Raw genomic sequence first — 19290 nt, 5'->3', positions numbered from 1 at the left:
TGTACTTTTTCCTTGTTTTTAACTCTATGGAGTCTGGGGCTATTTTGTCCAGTTTTGATGGAGTTTTAATGATGTGTCTTTTTTGTTTCTTTTTCGGTCATTTTGTGTCTTTTTTTAAGTAATCTTTGTGTCTTTTTTTATAGTAATTTTGTGTCTTTTGTTGGTCATTTTGTGTCTTTTTTTGTAATTTTGTGTCTTTTTTTAGTAATTTTGTGTCTTTTGTTGGTCATTTTGTGTCTTCTGTGGGTTTTTTTTTTGTCTTTTTTTATTGTTGTTTTGTCTCTTTTTTAGTCCTTTAGTCCAACATAAAATGTGATTTTGAATCTTTTTTTTTTACTTTTAAAACACTATCATGCTCAATAAAGAATTTTAAATGTTGCAAATGTGAACAAAGAAAAATGCCCTTGTTATTAGAATAAACTAATTCTAAGGTATTTGTGGTTCATTAGATTAGATATTTTTACTGGTTTTGGAAAGTCTTGACAAGACACATTTTATTGTTCCATTGGAAGATAATTTTGATACTTTTAAGCAAAAATAAACCTCATTTTTGTACTTTTTTCCCTTGTTTTTAACTCTGGAGTATTTTTGAATCTTTTTCATCCTGCCTGTATACACCACTACTGTCTTTTTGTGTCTTTTTTAGTAATTTTGTGTCTTTTCTTTCGTCATTTTGTGTCTTTTGTGTTTTTTTGGTCATTTTGTGTCTTTTTTTGGTCATTTTGTGTTGTATTTTAAGCAAAATACACCTCATTTTTGTACTTTTCCCTTGTTTTTAAGAGCTGACTTTCTGCAGTAGAACTCCTGAAGTGTCAGTAAAAAGATAATTCCCTTAAAAACTCTCCATGTTTCCATTGTTCCTCAGAGTTAGTTCCTCCTGTGACTCTCCAACAAAGTGTTCAAGGTGTTTCCTTTACTGCCACTGTGTGTGTGTGTGTGTGTGTGTGTGTGTGTGTGTGTGTGTGTGCTACCCATAATGCACTGTGGGAAAGGCAACACCCATTGTGTTTACCTGCAGGAAGCCGAGACGGAAGCTGGCAGCCTGGAGAGGAAACTAAAGAACTAAAGCAGAAGAAGAGAAGAAGAGAAGAGTCCATGTTGGATTATTCCTGTCAGAGAGGATTCATAGAGACTTTATAGAGACTTCATAGAGGCTTTATAGAGACTTTATAGAGACTTTATAGAGACTTTGGAGCCGTTTGTGCAGTGTGTTGGTCCACCTCCAGCAGTGTAAAGGTGTGAGGGGAGAGTGGGAGGAGCCTCCTGCTGCTGCTGGACTCAGTCTGTTCATATGGTAAATAAAGGGTCACATGGGGCAATAGCTGGAGCCGTGGGGGGAAAAGGAGGGAAAGAAAGAAAAGGAGAGAGTGAAGAGAGTCGGCAGCAGGACTTTGGCCTGCAGGCAGCAGCAGTCTTTACCCTGAGAGACTTTACAGTCTACAGACTTTAGAGTGTAGAGACTTTAGAGTCTAGAGGATCTACAGCAGAGAAACTACAGGTTAGAGCTGATGTTGGAGGCTAACTGAAGCTTCGTTCCTCTGGATCCTGATTCTCTTTGCTGCTGCTGAAAGGTGAACAACACTAAACACATGGAGCTCACCAGCTATTCTCTCCTTCTATCTATCAATAGTATCTGAATTATCTTGTTTTAGTATCATCTACCTGCTGACCGTAGCTTTATGTGCTTATTTTAACAACATGTGTCTTTTTTTGTCTTGTATAGTTAGTAAAACATTTAGTAGTTACTAAAAAAATACTCATTTAGTAACAACAACCAGTGAATAACCTCTTCACAGGGATTTCAGTCTTGTGTAAAGACTTGTTTTTAGGATTGACATTGTGAGCTTTTTCATGCTTTTCAATCTATTCAACTGTTGAATATGGTGAGTTTTTACCTCAAATATTGGCTCCAGTTGAGAGTTTTAGTTGCATGAAGTTTAAATGATATTTTAAAAGCATTTCTATCACCAGTATCTACCCATTTATCTGCCTTATTTTACTACAGTTACTACAGTCGGGCTTTTCAAGCCTCAATTGCTCAAAATAAGTAGATTTGTATTTATTTCAAGCTATTATTGTTTGCAGTTTCTAGATATTTTTACTTATTTAAATAATTCTTACAAAGAAACATTAACTTACTGCTCTGGCAGATCATTTGACTTGTTTCCAGCATGTATTTGCTTCATTCTAGTGATTTATTCCTCATGTTTTGTCGTGTTTTTCCCTCCTGGTTGTCGTCTTCATCCCTTCATTCTCATCTTCATCCCTTCATTCTCCTCTTCCAGACAGTTGGACTCCATCATGCCCACTAACTTCACCGTGGTGCCGGTGGACGACGCAGACGGAACCAGTCAGAGTCAGAACGCTGCTGCTGGAGGCAGCAAACCAACCAGTCTGGGCAAGATCTTTGGGGAGCAACAAGACCAGGACGACCTGCAGGACTCCCAGTCAGGTAAGAGTTCATACACCCAGGGGTCCCACAGCGAGGGGTCCCACACTGAGGGGTCCCACAGCGAGGGGTCCCACAGCGAGGGGTCCCACACTGAGGGGTCCCACAGCGAGGGGTTTTGTTTTGTTTTTGTTTTTATTAAAGGATCCCCAGTAGCTCATGCCTTAGCAGTTGGCTAGTCCAGTAGTTCTCAACCTTTTTGAGTCGCGACCCCCAATTTAACATGCATGTTGTCCACGACCCCCACTCACTGAACACAATTCAGATCACCCAAAAAAGAAACAAAATGACCAAAAAAAGGAAACAAAATGACCAAAAATGACACAAATTGACCACAAAATGACCAAAAGAGACACAGAATGACCAAAAAAAGACACAAAATGACAAAAAAAAGAAACAAAATGACTAAAAAGACACAAAATGACCAAAAAAAGGAAACAAAATGACCCAAAAAGACACAAATTGACCACAAAATGATCAAAAAAAGACACAAAAAAGACACAAAATGACCAAAAAACACACAAAATGACAAAAAGACACACACAAAATGACCAAAAAAAAGACATCAAGTGACCAAAAAGACTAAAACACATTAACACATGAACACTTTAACACAGTGGAGACAGAGCTGACTTCCAAAATGATTTGGCGACCCCCAGAAATCATCTCGCGACCCCAATTGGGGTCAGGACCCCAAGGTTCAGAATAGCTGGGCTAGTCTTCCTGGGGTCCACATTCCAACAAGTAATACTCAACAGTCCTACAACAACTTTAACAGTAAAAATACATTCCAAAATATTTAGAAAAGTGCAGCACAAAAGTTCATTACAAAATGCAGCACAAATTTAAAAGACAGTTTGTAGAATCAAACCATTGAATTATAGCCATTTGGATTAAATGTTTAGGAATAATTTGTCAAATGCATTTGATCAGAAAACAAATAAAATACAAAAAAAACAAAAAACAAAACAATCCAGCTTTAACCAGTATCATTGATTGTAATCCTGGACATCATGAATCCAGGCAAACATGGTTTCTATAAAGAGTAGCGTCCTTTCAACCAAAATAAACGGAAAAACATTTAAATAAACCCCCCAAAACATATAATAAGCCCAACACCTAACATTAACCACTGACAAAGTACATCTTTCATTTCTTTTTGAAGGATATTTTGCTTTTTTCTTGACACACTGAGGGGTCCCACACTGAGGGGTCCCACACTGAGGGGTCCCACAGCGAGGGGTCCCACACTGAGGGGTCCCACACTGAGGGGTCCCACACTGAGGGGTCCCACAGCGAGGGGTCCCACAGCGAGGCGTCCCACAGCGAGGGGTCCCACACTGAGGGGTCCCGTTCATATACTATACCATCATAACACCATCAGCCCCTCTGACTGCTGCTGGTCAGGAGGAACTAAACAAACGCTGACACAAGCACCAGATACATGTTGGAGCAGGCACACACACACACACACACACACACACACACACACTCACACACACACACACACACTGCGTCAGTGTGACGTTGTTAACTTGCTGGAACTTGCAGAGTAGTTTGGTTGGCAGGAAGTGTGTGTGTGTGTGTGTGTGTGTGTGTGTTGTTACTATCTAACTTATCATTTCATCTTAATAGATATTATAAAATACGTCTACACGGCAGAACTTTTATTTTGAAATATTATTATTGACTTTGTGAGAAGCCAGTTGATGATGAGGCTCAGAGCTGAGTGTTGTCTCCGTCTCCCATTATTATTATTATTATTATTATTATTATTATTATTATTATTATGCTTATTATTAGGGCCTCGGGGCAATCGCACCGAGCACTAATGACCACTATTGCTGTAGGGACCAGTGCTCCAGTCGCGAAAAACTGCCCAAAATTTTGCATTGAAGTGAATGGGATGGGCGACAAATGAGGGAAAAAGAACAATAATTGTAGATTTTTAAACGTCTACTTCTCCGGCATAATTTCACCTAGAGACTCCATTTAAACTTTAAACAGTAGACACAAGTCTTGTGTATCGGTGTATTAATCCACGTTTCGATAGGTCATATAGTTTTTTATCAATCCCTGTTCAATGACCATGATCATTTTTGGAGAACTTTATGTGATTTTAATTACACACACACACACACACACACACACACACACATATTTTGAGGTTAAAGGGCATAGTTATAAATCTCTGAAGAGTCTCATCATAGTGTACACACACCGGCAGTAGCCCCCGTGGCCCTTTCAGAATTTCCCCAGAGGAAATTTTCTAGTTATTATTATTATTATTATGATTATTATTATTCCTCTTTCTCTAACTAAGCTAATAGTGGATTCTTTTGCAGGCTGAATGCTTCTTATTTTCTCCTAGAGACAGTGGAGCGAAGGCAGAAATAATATTTTGGGCCATCTTTCCCAGAAAAAGGAGTCGTAAAAATGTAGAACTATAAAAATGACAAATATAGACAAACTGGAAAACAGTGCCTATTTTACTCTGCAACATTATGCATTAAAAAGACAAATGAGAGCAAAACACTGCCTCTAACACAAGCAGAGCTCTATACATCTATCTATACATCTGGTGTTAAGCTGACTGGGAGATAGCACTGGGACTGGGAGCTAACCACCAGGTCCCAGCTAACCTTAGTGGGTTAATGACTCTGAAGACTCGGCTGGCTGGACTCGTGGCCTGTCTCTTTAAAATCACCTTACACTTTACACCTTAAGGTCCTGAAACGGGCCCTGTGTCATAAAAATGTGATACATAAATATTTTTTTCACTTTCACCTAACATAGATTTTTTTTTTTTCATTTTTTATGTTTTAATGCCCTTTTTGTCATAAGAACCCCTGATTTACTTAAGGGCAAAAAGACAAAATATGCCTTATTTTTAAAAAATAAGGTGCAAAGTGAAATATCTGGGGTGAGGTTATTACAGCCTTGACTAGGTTAATAATTGATAACTCCTTTATATCAATCCCAACACACCAAGACTACACTGTAAATGTTAATTTATGCAGCATTTATAAAGTATTTTCTTGTCAATTATATGGCAGAACAGCGTTTCTTTTGATGGAAAAACTTTTTACTTAAAAGTTAAATACATAAAATAACAATCTTAAACGTGAAATCAACAGTGCTAATATCTTTTTACCGTAATATTATAAAAAAAAGTTGCAACATATTTATTAACAGTTTAAATTTTTTTTTTTTTTTACAGTGTACGAAAGATGACACTTGTCACTGGATTCTGCTTTGGAAATGGAAATGGAATGCTTGTTGTTGATACTGATGGCATCTTGCCTATATCAGCAGTGTGTGTGTGTGTGTGTGTGTGTGTGTGTGTGTAGCAGGGTGTGTGTGTGTGTGTGTGTGTGTGTGTAGCAGGGTGTGTGTGTGTGTGTGTGTGTGTAGCAGGGTGTGTGAGTACAACGAGGGTGTGTGACCTTTAGCGTTCTGCACGTTCTGTGACTTCTGCCACGACAATAAAAGACACGAAGAGCAAAAGTGGAACAAAGAGTTCAGTCAGTGTTTGACTCCCATTAAAGACAGTTTGAGTTTGGTTTTTAAGGAATTTGCCCACAGATTTTTCACGTCAATTTGAGTTTTGTCATGATGAAGGGAGCTCCTCAGCCTGTGAGAACACTTGATTAATTCATATGTGGCTTTAGGGAAGTTTGCTCCAGTCCACAACGATGACCTCATCATGTGAAGACAGATACGAGCTTCTCTGCATCTCTGTCTAGTGTCCCTAAAGACACTCTGCTGGAGAAACAGTGTCCTCTGTTTGTCTTTCTGCTTAAGACAAAGATACATTAAAATACTGATCACATCTTAAAAAAGAGCCATTACGGCTGTTTACACTACAGTCCAGAATGAGGCGGTCTCACTTGCCGAAACGCCCCTAATCTGAATATGAGCCGTCCTAGCGGTCTTTTGTCAGGACTTTTTTCATCCCTGTAGTAGAGCAGGGTCTTTATTCTCCCCTGTAAACAGCCTGGTTGCTGATTGGATAGAACACTAAGCAGGATGTGATGTAGTACTCCACGCCACAACAACACGCAACATTTGTAAAAGCCGGTGAAGCAGTGTTGCCAACTTAGCGACTTTGTAGCTAAATTTCGCAACTTTTCAGACCCCCTTAGTGACTATTTTTCAAGAAAGCGACTGGAGACAAATCCAGCGACTTTTTCTGGTGTTATTGGAGACTTTTGGAGACTCGTTCTTACTCTTCTTAACGAGCTGCGGGGGCCGGGGTCCTTAGAGTCCAGTCTGCAATTTGCTAACAGGCTAACAGTTAGCTCTGTAGCAGTACAGTGTGTATGTGCTAACAGGCTAACAGTTAGCTCTGTAGCAGTACAGTGTGTATGTGCTAACAGGCTAACAGTTAGCTCTGCAGCAGTACAGTGTGTATGTGCTAACAGGCTAACAGTTAGCTCTGCAGCAGTACAGTGTGTATGTGCTGCTGCTACAGGAGGTGTTCACTTAGCGATCTCTGTTTGTTTACAACAAGCACCAGACACTCTGTGAACAGTTAGTGATGCTGTTAATTCACCATCACTATGTTTATGATCAGCAGAGACGCTGTGCATAATTAGCCATGCTGGTTTGTTTATGATCAGCGGAGACGCTGTGCATAATTAGCCATGCTGGTTTGTTTATGATCAGCAGAGACGCTGTGCATAATTAGCCATGCTGGTTTACTTCAGGTCAAATGGTATATTTTGGTTCCAGCTGTAAACCAGAGTTTCAGGTTCTGAATCAAATTATTTTATTCTCTGAACGGTTCACAATAAGGTGTACCATCTGTATGAAACCTTCCTGTGTTGGTGGTAAAGGGCTGAAGTGTGGGTGTGAACAGTCTGGTGAGAAGTGTTGTTGTGTTTGTTGTCATTCCTCGATCCTCGGCTCTTTCCTGTTGGCACTGAACTCTTCTAGCTCCTGTACCGCAGGGAGGAAGTTCACTATGTAGCATTGTTTCCCTTCTGTTAGCGTGGTGGTTGGGCTAACTGCCAACAGTGCTGTGATTCTAAAGAAAGTTATTTTAGTGAAGTCCTCTGTGGCTTTTGTTTGGTTGGATTGTCTCTTGTGCAACACCTCAACAGGCCAGTTAGACGTCTCTGGATGGAACAGGTCACCTGTAGGGTTGAGGCTTGGTCACAGCTTACCTGAGCTCTATCACCTTTGACTTATCTCTATGACTTATGTAAGAATTCAACTTGCCAAAAGAACAAAAAGGTTCCATGCATGGTGGCTCTTCGTCCTCTATGGGCCCAGAGGGCGAGTGTGCACTGCTGTTTCCTGTTTAGAGCTACTTGAATGGTAGTAAAGTGACTCAACATACAACCTCTCTAGACTTACCAATGTCATAGGAATGAATCAGTCATTCTGATAGAGAAAAGAATCATTTCACCTATAGATCTTCAAATCTACAATGTCATTTATCAGACGCTTTTAGCCAAAGCGACGTACATTTGAGAGATCATACAACACAAGAATAAGCAAGAATAAGTGGCAAATATTACATTGAATCTTTTTAGGACTAAGTGTTTTTAGGACTCAGTGTTTTTAGGACTTCGGCGTTTTTAATTACCGTAAATCAAAGAATAGCACAAAACTTTAACTTTTACCATCATAAACTGTAGGAAACACACAGTTCTGCTGTACAAATATAACATTTTCATGTAAAATTAGTGGAGAAATACCATGATGTGTGAATGAATGACACAGTTACCATAAAAATAACAGGAATATTCAGTCTAAATGACAGTTTTTGCTGATATTTACATTTATTTTTACAGTAGAAAACCCACTCACTGTGTGTTTTAGGGTGAAGTTCTGGCAACCACAGTTGACGGTATGTTACTGTAAATGAAACAGTTAATTTTTGACAGTGTGTGTTGTAGTATTGTGTGATGTAGTTGATGTAGTGACCCTGCTGATGAATCTAAAGGAACATGGACCTCTGCTGGTTAACACAGGTACTGCAGGACAGATTCTGTCACTCAGTGACAGAAGAACAAGTGTCTAACAGGAAGAAACACATAAACACACACTGATAGTTGTTGTTGTGTGTTAGTGACTCCAGAGTCCAACAGACAGATCAGCAACACTAGGACACTGTTACAAGGAGCCATGTTCATTAACCCTTAGATGCTCTAAAGCACAAGGAGCCATGTTCATTAACCCTTAGATGCTCTAAAGCAGGGCTCTCAAACATAAACTACCTGGGGCCACTGGAGGCAGTTTAAAAATGACCAAAAAAGACACACAATTACTAAAAAAAGACACAAAATTATAACTAACTGAAACTGTATTGTGTGGTTACAAAACTAACTAAAATTATAGTGAAAATGTCCTTCGTTTTCGTCTTTGTCAACTTTTTTCATACATAATGAAGATGGATCAGACAAAGGAAATAAAGGAAAAATTTACTGTGACCTCTTTTAATCTCCCACCCAACAAATACCCCATTACAAAACACTACAACTAATAAAAACTAAACTAAAACTAAAGCATTTAAAAAAATAAATACTAAACTAAAACTAGCAAACTCACTCTAAAAACTCATTAAAACTAACTGAATTTGAAAACAAAAATTCACAACAAAATTAAAACTAAAACTGATGAAAAATCCAAAAGTATTATAACCTTGCTAGGGAATTCACTGTTCCAATGAGGGTCCTCACAAAGATGTTGTAAATCTGAAGTTTTATCTGTTAGAGACCTTCAGTGATTTACTGCAGCGTTTGTTTTAAAGAAAGAACTATTTACTTTTAAACCATTATGAATATTAATCTCACTTGAAAGCGTATATAAATATTTGCCAAGAGAAACATTAAAAAATATATTCAAATGTGTTTAGATAAATGAGTGAATCAATGATTAGACATTATTAACTTTCTGTCACATGATCACTTAGACCAAGACAGTCAGGACCGGAAGTTGATTCCAAGCCTTTCAAAATAAAAGCCAGCATACTAGAAGCACTTATTTTTCGTTCACCGCGTTTATTTTTATCGTTTTATGCATCTTTTTTATGTGTCTTTTTGTATGTTTTTATGCATGTTTTTGTGTTTTTATGCATGTTTTTGTGTTTTTTATGCATGTTTTTGTATGTTTTTATGCATGTTTTTGTGTTTTTTATGCATGTTTTTGTATGTTTTTTATGCATATTTTTGTGTTTTTTATGCATGTTTTTGTATGTTTTTATGCATGTTTTCATGCATGTTTTGTATGTTTTTTATGCATATTTTTGTGTTTTTTATGCATGTTTTTGTGTTTTTTATGCATATTTTTGTGTTTTTTATGCATGTTTTTGTGTTTTTTATGCATGTTTTTTTTATGTTTTTTGTGTGTTGCTGCTTAAATAAAGGTTAAATAACAAAAACCACCCGGTAGCTATCTGGTGTTCTATTTCAGATTAAATGTACTTCCATCAGGGTGTTCTACTAACTACCTGTAGTGTGTAGAGATAAATGAAACAAAGGAAGGAGGAAGTTCTTCCCTTGTTGTTGTGATGTTTGGAGGCGTTGGTGGAGCAGAGACGGAGCAGAATGACGCAGAGCTCTCCAGATTAGAGATCTAACCCCGGCCCTAACCTCTGCTCCCTGGGGTTTCAGATGCTCCATAAAGATCCTTCAGTTTGTTTAAAGGATTGTGGTTGCGGCTGCAGCGCTGAGGGACTTCCCAGCTCATGAACGTTCTGTATCATGTGCATCAACAATCCTCTGTTGTTCTCCTGAGGATCTCTAGAGCCTAGAGGGTTCTCCAGCGCTGAGATCAACCCACAACACAACGCTGTAGCGTGATAACACACCGAACCTAATGAGGGAGACGCTGCATGACAACCAGCGGCAAAGACAAACCGAGAGGAGGAGAAACAGATAGAAACAGATAGAAAAGAAAGAGAAGAAACAGTTGGAAAGATTCTTCATCTTCTCTGAGCTGCTTTGTCTCCACACAAGGATCAACTGTGGCCACAAACACTGAATCAGGCTCAACACACACTCAATTATATATACACACACACATATATATATATATATATATATATATATATATATATATACGAAAAAGAGTCAAAATAACTAACAAGAAAAAAGTCGAAGTCACAAAAAAAAATTCAAAATGATAAAAAAAAAGTTGAAATCACAAAAAATGTCAAAATAACGACAAAAAAGTTAAAATAACGAGAAAAAAGTTGAAGTCAAGAGAAAAAAGTCAAAATGAGAAAAAACTCAAAGTGAGGAGGAAAAGTAAAAATCATGAAAAAAAAGTCAAAATTCTGAAAAAAAATTAAAAATCACGAAAAAAGTCAAAATGACAATATATATATATATATTGTCATTTTGACATTTTTTTTCTCATTTTGACTTTTTTCTCTTGACTTCAACTTTTTTCTCATTTTGACTTTTTTGTTGTTATTTTGACATTTTTTGTGATTTCAACTTTTTTTTTATCATTTTGAATTTTTTTTTTGTGACTTCGACTTTTTTCTTGTTAGTTATTTTGACTCTTTTTCGTATATATATATATATATATATATATATATAATGATTTATGGTTTGATCCAATATTTCTTGTCAACAAAATATCTACCATGACATTTTAAATCATTCAAATAATTACTTTTATTTATTTTACTATGTTTATCCGTATGTTTTTATTGTTTTCTTTATAGCATCATTTTATATTTATGCACCTATTTGGTTATTTATTGCTGATTGTTATATGGAAATGTTTGTTTTATTGTTTTTATGATTCTATGTGCAGCACTTTGGAGACGTTTTTGTTGTTTAAATGTGTTATAGAAATAAAGTGGATTGAATTGTGTTCTTCTATTACTCCTCTGTGAATAATGTGTATGTTAAAGTAATGAATAATGTGCATATTAAAGTAATGAATAATATTAAGTGTGTGTGTGTTTCCTCCTGCAGGAGACTCAGATATTCAGAGAGAATCGAGTCCGTTCATCAGTCCAGACGACCACAGAGAACATTATTATGAAGCCAAGAACATGGCTCTGTTCGAGGTGAGATACAGGTTCACTATCAGAGTTCACACACATTTTATTATCAACATTAAAAACAATGTTAGAGCCCGTAGTTAAATAGACCATTCACAGTGTATGACAACAATACATGTTAATTAATGCAGGAAAAATGAATCTCCAACAGCAGTTCATATTCACTTCTAACATGTTTTCCATTAAAGTGAAATGCAGGTTACACTCTTTATGGATGATAAACCATTGTCACTGTAAGATGATATTTTATTAAAGCCGATTAATATTGAACATAATCTATTGAACATAATCTGTAATATACAGGAAGATAATCAACGTTTCTGACCCAAAACATAAAGACACACATATATATATATATCAGAACGTTTGTGGTTCAAAACCTTGAAATTGAAAAATATGGATACATTTTTTTCTCCCTTTTCCTTTCTTTTTTTGCTGCCTTTCTTGCTTTTTTTATTTATTTTATTGCTGTTTTTTACCGTAAAAACAACAGTTTTTTTTTTTACAGAGCAGGACACAGTTGCTTTATTTTAATGTGTATCTTGTGTATTTTGTGTATACAGGAGGAGATGGAGAGTATTTTAACTGTGTATTTTGTGTACAGGAGGAGATGGAGAGTATTTTAACTGTGTATTTTGTGTATTTTGTGTGTACAGGAGGAGATGGAGAGTATTTTAACTGTGTATTTTGTGTGTTTTGTGTACAGGAGGAGATGGAGAGTATTTTAACTGTGTATATTGTGTGTTTTGTGTACAGGAGGAGATGGAGAGTATTTTAACTGTGTGTTTTGTGTACAGGAGGAGATGGAGAGTATTTTAACTGTGTGTTTTGTGTACAGGAGGAGATGGAGAGTATTTTAACTGTGTATTTTGTGTGTTTTGTGTACAGGAGGAGATGGAGAGTATTTTAACTGTGTATTTTGTGTACAGGGGGAGATGGAGAGTATTTTAACTGTGTATTTTGTGTATTTTGTGTACAGGAGGAGATGGAGAGTATTTTAATGTGTATTTTGTGTACAGGAGGAGATGGAGAGTATTTTAATGTGTATTTTGTGTACAGGAGGAGATGGAGAGTATTTTAACTGTGTATTTTGTGTATTCTGTGTACAGGAGGAGATGGAGAGTATTTTAACTGTGTATTTTGTGTATTCTGTGTACAGGAGGAGATGGAGAGTATTTTAACTGTGTGTTCTGTGTACAGGAGGAGATGGAGAGTATTTTAACTGTGTATTTTGTGTATTCTGTGTACAGGAGGAGATGGAGAGTAACCCCATGGTGTCTTCTCTGCTCAACAAGTTGGCCAACTACACCAACCTGACCCAGGGGGTCCGGGAGCACGAGGAGGCCGAGGAGGACGGGGTCCGCAGGGTCGCTGTCGTGGTAGGATCTGAGTCTTCGAGTCTACGTGATCTTTAATACCAGTAATGTTATGATACTATATAATATACAAGGAGCACACCTACAACAAGCATTCCTTTACAAGTATTTATTTATACAGCAACCTATGACCTTTAACCTCAACACGTGTGTGTGTGAAGCATGTGTATCTGGAGGAGTGTGCGCGCATACGCATGCATGTGTGTGTATCTGTAACTGTAATCACATCAAAGCTTCAAAGTTGTTGTTGTCGACCAATCAGATCAGAGCAATCAACAGAATTAACTGCAGCTGTAGAATGTTCTGGAACAGTGACAGCAGCCAGAGGTGGACAGACTGGAATTTCTGGCCTCGAACAGAAAGCATTTTTGGCAAAACCATAATACCTATCATTGATCCGACTTCACTTTGAGCATCCCGAGTTCTTCCTGAACGTCTACATATGTTTTTTTTTTAAAGAAAAATGAAGAAATAGCTTTGTTAGAGCGATCTAAAAAAACTGTTAAATATGCTTTTCTACAGAAATCTTCCTGCGTTTTTAATATGGGAGCCAATGAGGCTGTTGGTGGTGTTGGTGGATCATCTGTGCGTCCTACGCCCAAACTATAACTCTGACAGCTTTACCAGAGGATTGTGAGGGAGAAGACTAATTTTCCTACGTTTCTATGTATAAATTATTTCTGTAGAGTGGAATTTGCGGCCTGGAGCGCAGTTTTCAAATTTATTTTTTGACAGTTTTTTCTCTCCCTCTACACTCTGGCGATGATGTCACACACTGTGACACGAACATTCCGTGCAATACACACCCATTATAATCTCAGAATTTCTCCAAAAATGATCATGGTCATTGAACAGGGATTGATAAAAAACTATATGACCTATCGAAACGTGGATTAATACACCGATACACAAGACTTGTGTCTACTGTTTAAAAGAAAAGTCTGTCTCCCTGTCTGTCTGCCTGTCTCTCTGTGTCCCTGTCTGTCTGTCTGCCTGTCTCTCTGTGTCCCTGTCTGTCTGTCTGCCTGTCTCTCTGCTACCTTGTCTTCTTTGCTGAACACATTAGAAGACAGTAGTAATTTGTCATTGATGACCTAATTCATTTTTCAGGCTTCTTTAACAAACACAGGCGTGATAATTAAAGTGTAAAACTATAAAAAAGTTCCTTCTTCTCAGTTCGGCTGTCTGTCAAAGTGAAAAAACAGTTGGAGCTCAGTTTACTAGACTTTGATCCTTGGCTTGATATCACGAGGAGATAAAGCTGAAACAATGAGCCGTACTGTGAGGAAGACATGACATCTTCTTCAACTGTTTCATCTTTTCACAATTATTTCAAACTAATTTGTACATTTTGCACTAAAATACAAGAGAATCACAGCTAGAACCCTGATGGCTCACATTTGGCTTTTTGGAGATCCTGCTCCTGTTTCATCGCTCTATGCCAATATATACTCTATTCTATACACTATATAATATAGTATATTTGACTCTTTTTGGAGTTAAAATGTAACACCAAAACAAGTCAAATTTACACTAACTCAGTGTAAAGGTACCAACACTCTAAAAAGTGTTAAATTAACACTCTGAGGTGTGGACCCATATAGACACTTTGAAAGTGTTAAGATCAACTCTTACAGTGTTAATTTGGGTATGCTGATTTTACATTTAAAAGACATAAGGCACAGAATAAAACAATGTTAGTTATTTTCATGTCATTGAGGGAACCTTGAAGTGTCTCCCAAGATAAACCATATGACACTTAGAAATATAACTCCCTCTCTAAATAATAGTGATATTTAGGTGTGAGGGTCTAAGGACAGAGAATGCCGTCCCATACAGTCTGTGAAGCCCTTTGAGGCAAATCTGTGATTTGTGATTTGGGGCTATATAAATAAAATTGATTTGATTTGACCCAGTAAAAAGACATGCTGCTGTTTTAACGGTAACATGAGCAGTCTGTCCAAAACCGATAGTTCACAGAGTGTGTTTGTTACTGACAATAAATTATATTATACTTCACCAGGAGCTGTGTTATATTCACAACAACAAAATGTAGAAATGACTTTGGACAAAGGGCTAGCTAGCGTTAGCACCACTTTAGCACGCTGGCTAGCAACTCTGAACCATAGCATCATCTTATCACATTTTATATATATATATATATATATATATATAAAATATATAATAATATATATGGTTACAAAGTGCATTACTAGTCTCACACAGACAAAACAAACTTACCATTCACTGCTGTTACTCACTTTTCATGCTACAATGAGACCAGCATGCATGCTAACTGCTAGCTAACCATTAGCTAACCGCTAGCTAATTAAGCTAGCTCATTAAGCTGTTAACAGGTGTTTGGGTGGTCTGTAACAGCGTAACAGAGTAAAGATACCGTGGTTCACCACTGCAAAACGACCGGGTGCCCGTAATATTAATATTAAAATACAGTATTATCAGATACTTCATGTAGCCTACTTACTGCACAGTGTAACCGTTAAAAGTTGAGACGTAGCTCTATCTTCAGCAGACAGATTGACACGCAGCAGAGCGGGGTTTTACGGTGTTGTACCATGTTGTACGGTGTTGTCGGGTGTTGTATGGTGTTGTACGGTGTTGTACGGTGTTGTATGGTGTTGTATAGTGTTGTACGGTGTTGTATGGTGTTGTCGGGTGTTGTATAGTGTTGTACGGTGTTGTATGGTGTTGTACGGTGTTGTATGGTGTTGTATAGTGTTGTACGGTGTTGTGCGGTGTTGTGTGGTGTTGTGCGGTGTTGTACGGTGTTGTACGGTGTTGTATGGTGTTGTATGGTGTTGTATAGTGTTGTACGGTGTTGTGCGGTGTTGTGTGGTGTTGTATGGTGTTGTACGGTGTTGTATGGTGTTGTATGGTGTTGTATAGTGTTGTACGGTGTTGTACGGTGTTGTATAGTGTTGTACGATGTTGTCGGGTGTTGTATAGTGTTGTACGGTGTTGTATGGTGTTGTACGGTGTTGTATAGTGTTGTCGGGTGTTGTATGGTGTTGTACGGTGTTGTATGGTGTTGTACGGTGTTGTATAGTGTTGTACGGTGTTGTATGGTGTTGTACGGTGTTGTATAGTGTTGTCGGGTGTTGTATGGTGTTGTACGGTGTTGTATGGTGTTGTACGGTGCTGTATAGTGTTGTCGGGTGTTGTATGGTGTTGTACGGTGTTGTACGGTGTTGTATGGTGTTGTACGGTGTTGTACGGTGTAGGGGGGCGACGTTAACACTTGAGGTGTAAATACAGGATCAGAGTTTAGAATAAGAAGTTCAGACTTAATATTTAAACATTTAAACTTACAGGTTTGATTTAGTGACACTTCCTTTTTACGCTCGGTTTTGACAACAACTCTTTATTGACTGAGAGTTAATTATAATGGATTAACTCTATCCAGAGTATAATTAACTCTACTAGTGTTTGTCTAGTTCAACACCAACAATTCAACTCTTATGGATAAATACCATGATGTCAAAGGAATATTCAGTCTCAATTAAAGTTTTTGCTGATATTTACATTTAAATTTACAGTAGAAAACCCACTCAGTGTATTTTTTTGCGGTGAAGTTCTGGCGACCACAGCTGCCAGTATTTTACTGTAAATTAAACAGATTATTTTTTTTACAGTGCAGTTACATGATGTTACTTTTAAACCAAATATTTTCTTGGTTCTGGATCAGATCCTTTAGTCTTTAGTGGTTCCCATAAATGTCACAAAATAAATTAAATTATACACAATGAAATGTGTTTCTTTACAGTTTAATTTATCGTTGGAGCAGGCCGACAGCAATTAGTATTCTTTAATGAGAAAAAATGAAACGTTAATAAAACATTTCAGTGACTAAAATGTGTCCCACACAGTAAGAAGAGGAAACAACCTGCTAGTGTTCCTGTGATAGCTCTGGTACCTTGATCACTGAATAATTCAACCTTTGAGCAAAGATCACAAGATGAGGAGCTCCTCCTCTGTGGTTGGCGTGGGAAAAAATACTGAGAACATCGTGTTAAGGTCGTGACCAGATAGGACCTCACTTTTATTTTTCTTCTGTTTAAATAGAAAGGAGAGCAGCTTTAAACTCAAAGAAGCTCCAGAGTCACTGATAAAAAGGTCTAAAACCAGATCAAACAGTAAATCTGAGGGAAATGATCTTCTGCATGGACAGATAATTTACCTTGACAAGATTTATTTAATTAAGATTATTAAATCTAGAAATAAGCATGTTGAACACTTAAAATAATAAATGAACTCTTAAAACCAGATAAAGTAAAGCTGCCAGCAGTGATGAACTGGCCCGAGCAGAGTGACCTGATGATTATTTGGTTCTTACCAAGATAAAAAAAACTTTAGATTTAGAAGTGTTAGATCATTTATCTGGTTTTAAGAGTTCCAATCGCACACTGTAAAAAAAAAAAAAAAAACTGTTGTTTTTATGGTAAAAACCAGCAGAACTTTACCGTAATAAATACGGTGCAACTTTTTCTAACATTACGGTAAAATGATATTAACACTGTTGATTTCACGTTTAAGATTGACATTTTATTCCATATTTTACTGTAAAAAATAAAAAGTTTTTCCATAAAAATAAACGAGAAAAGATTTTACCATTAAATAATGCAGAAATTACAGTGATGGCTTACACATTAGAACTTTATCTCAGAATATCAGTTGCTTTCACTTAAATTTGCATCTTAAATTTCAGAAAATATCTGATTTATTTTTCTCGGAAATTTGAGTTTTTGTCTTTTGCCACTTTCATCTTTTTTCATGATATTCAAGTTTGTTTAAATTTTACAGTATATTTTTGTTACAAACACGTTGCCAGAGTATTTTACAGTGGAGAAATCTATTTTAAAAAATGTAAAAAAAAAAAAATCCTGTTTTGTCTGATATAAACATTTACAGTGTTTCATTGTTACTGAAACTGAATTAACTCATTTATCATTTTACGTCTTTTACTGTCATGGTTTAACAGTTTTTCACCCTAAAATCTACAGACATTTTTTACAGTGTGGCATTTAAATCAACTAAAAATAAAACTAATTCAGCACTATGAGCCTCAGTGGTCTTTGGCTGAAACACAGAAGGACTTTGGAGCGGAGCTTTGTGTGGAAACATTGATGATGTTTTAGTTAAACCCGCCCACTGAACCACTGCTGAGCTCTTCATTTAACACTTCTACTCACACTGGAGACAGTCAGACAGACTGGAGACAGACAGACAGACAGCCAGACACTAGAGACAGACAGACAGAATAAAGATAGAAGAAATAAAGATGTGGGATATCTGGAGATCAACCTCGGCCACGTCTCAGTTTCTAGACAGACAGCTGAGCGAAATGGAGAAACAACAGGACAAAATGTTTGTAACTCGGAAAGCGGTACGTACCCTTTATACCGTTGTTGGTAGCAGAGGTGGAAATGATCTGATATTATCTGATATATTATCTTTTATTCCCAGCATGCATCACATGTAGCAAGCATGCAATGCATGCTGGGAATTTATCAGAACATAAAGTGTAAAAAAAGTTTGTCGAAATTACAGTAAAAATGTCAAATTGCATGAATAGGGCGTAAAATTAAAAATTGCATATCACCGAAATAGACACTTTTAATTACCGTAAAACAAAGAATAGTACAAAACTTTTGAAAAACTGTAGAAAACACAGTTTTACTGTAAAATTTTCAGGTAAAATTAATGGAGAAGTATCATGATGTCACAAGCACACAATTGGAAATGTTTCAGTTTCACGTTCAATCATTTTTTATCATCCTTTTTATATTTCTTTGCATTTTTACACAGAGATTTAAATCCTCTGCAGCCTTAAAAATGACATGAAAAACTTGCATATCTATAGGATTCTTCCGAGAGGGAGAAGGAATAGATAATAATAATAATAATAATAATGATAATAATAATAATAATAATAAATCTGTATTTATACACGGTAGCAGATTTTATTTGGGGATTGTAGCTCAAAGTGCACTTCACTGAACAACAAAATTAAGAAACGAGAATAAAGAATAGCAAGCAAATAAAAATTGGTGCAAATAAAAATCAGTGCAAATACTGTGTGATAAAACTAAGCTTTGAGCAGGTTTATAGGAACAACAGGGAGGAAGAAGAAGAAACGATGAAAAGAATAAAAGAATCAAATCAAAGAGAGAATGAAAGGTCAAAGGTTGAGATGTTCCAGACGACTCAGAGCCTCGGGGAGGGACTTCACTCTGCTGAAAAAAGGATTCGCGCTCGGTTTTATTATTTATGGAACAAAAACAAACAGCAGCAGAAAATCTAAACGGCTCAACACTGTTAAAAACAACTGACAGAAAAATAAGAAATAAATCACTAGAATTGAGCAAATTAATGCTGGAAACAAGTGAAATTATCTGCCAGCGCAGTAGGTTAATGTT

At 36.9% G+C, this 19290-nt stretch overlaps 1 protein-coding gene across 1 annotated transcript in view; it reads left to right on the top strand.

The window, feature by feature from the left end:
* The first annotated feature begins 2294 nt into the window (after positions 1-2294).
* The window catches only part of LOC131980166 (solute carrier family 12 member 7-like), a 45514-nt gene continuing 28518 nt past the window's right edge, over positions 2295-19290 (top strand). Inside the window, exons 1-3 of the mRNA XM_059344361.1 lie at positions 2295-2452; positions 11389-11483; positions 12728-12856. Of these exons, the coding sequence (XP_059200344.1) occupies positions 2302-2452; positions 11389-11483; positions 12728-12856 (375 nt within the window). The 5' untranslated portion in view covers positions 2295-2301. The remainder of the gene's footprint in view (positions 2453-11388; positions 11484-12727; positions 12857-19290) is intronic.

This window comes from Centropristis striata, chromosome 11, assembly GCF_030273125.1.
Source record: "Centropristis striata isolate RG_2023a ecotype Rhode Island chromosome 11, C.striata_1.0, whole genome shotgun sequence".
In the NCBI taxonomy this organism is placed as follows: Eukaryota; Metazoa; Chordata; class Actinopteri; order Perciformes; family Serranidae; genus Centropristis; species Centropristis striata.
Note: the sequence above shows the minus strand (reverse complement) of the source record. Positions and strands in the feature narration are given on the sequence as shown.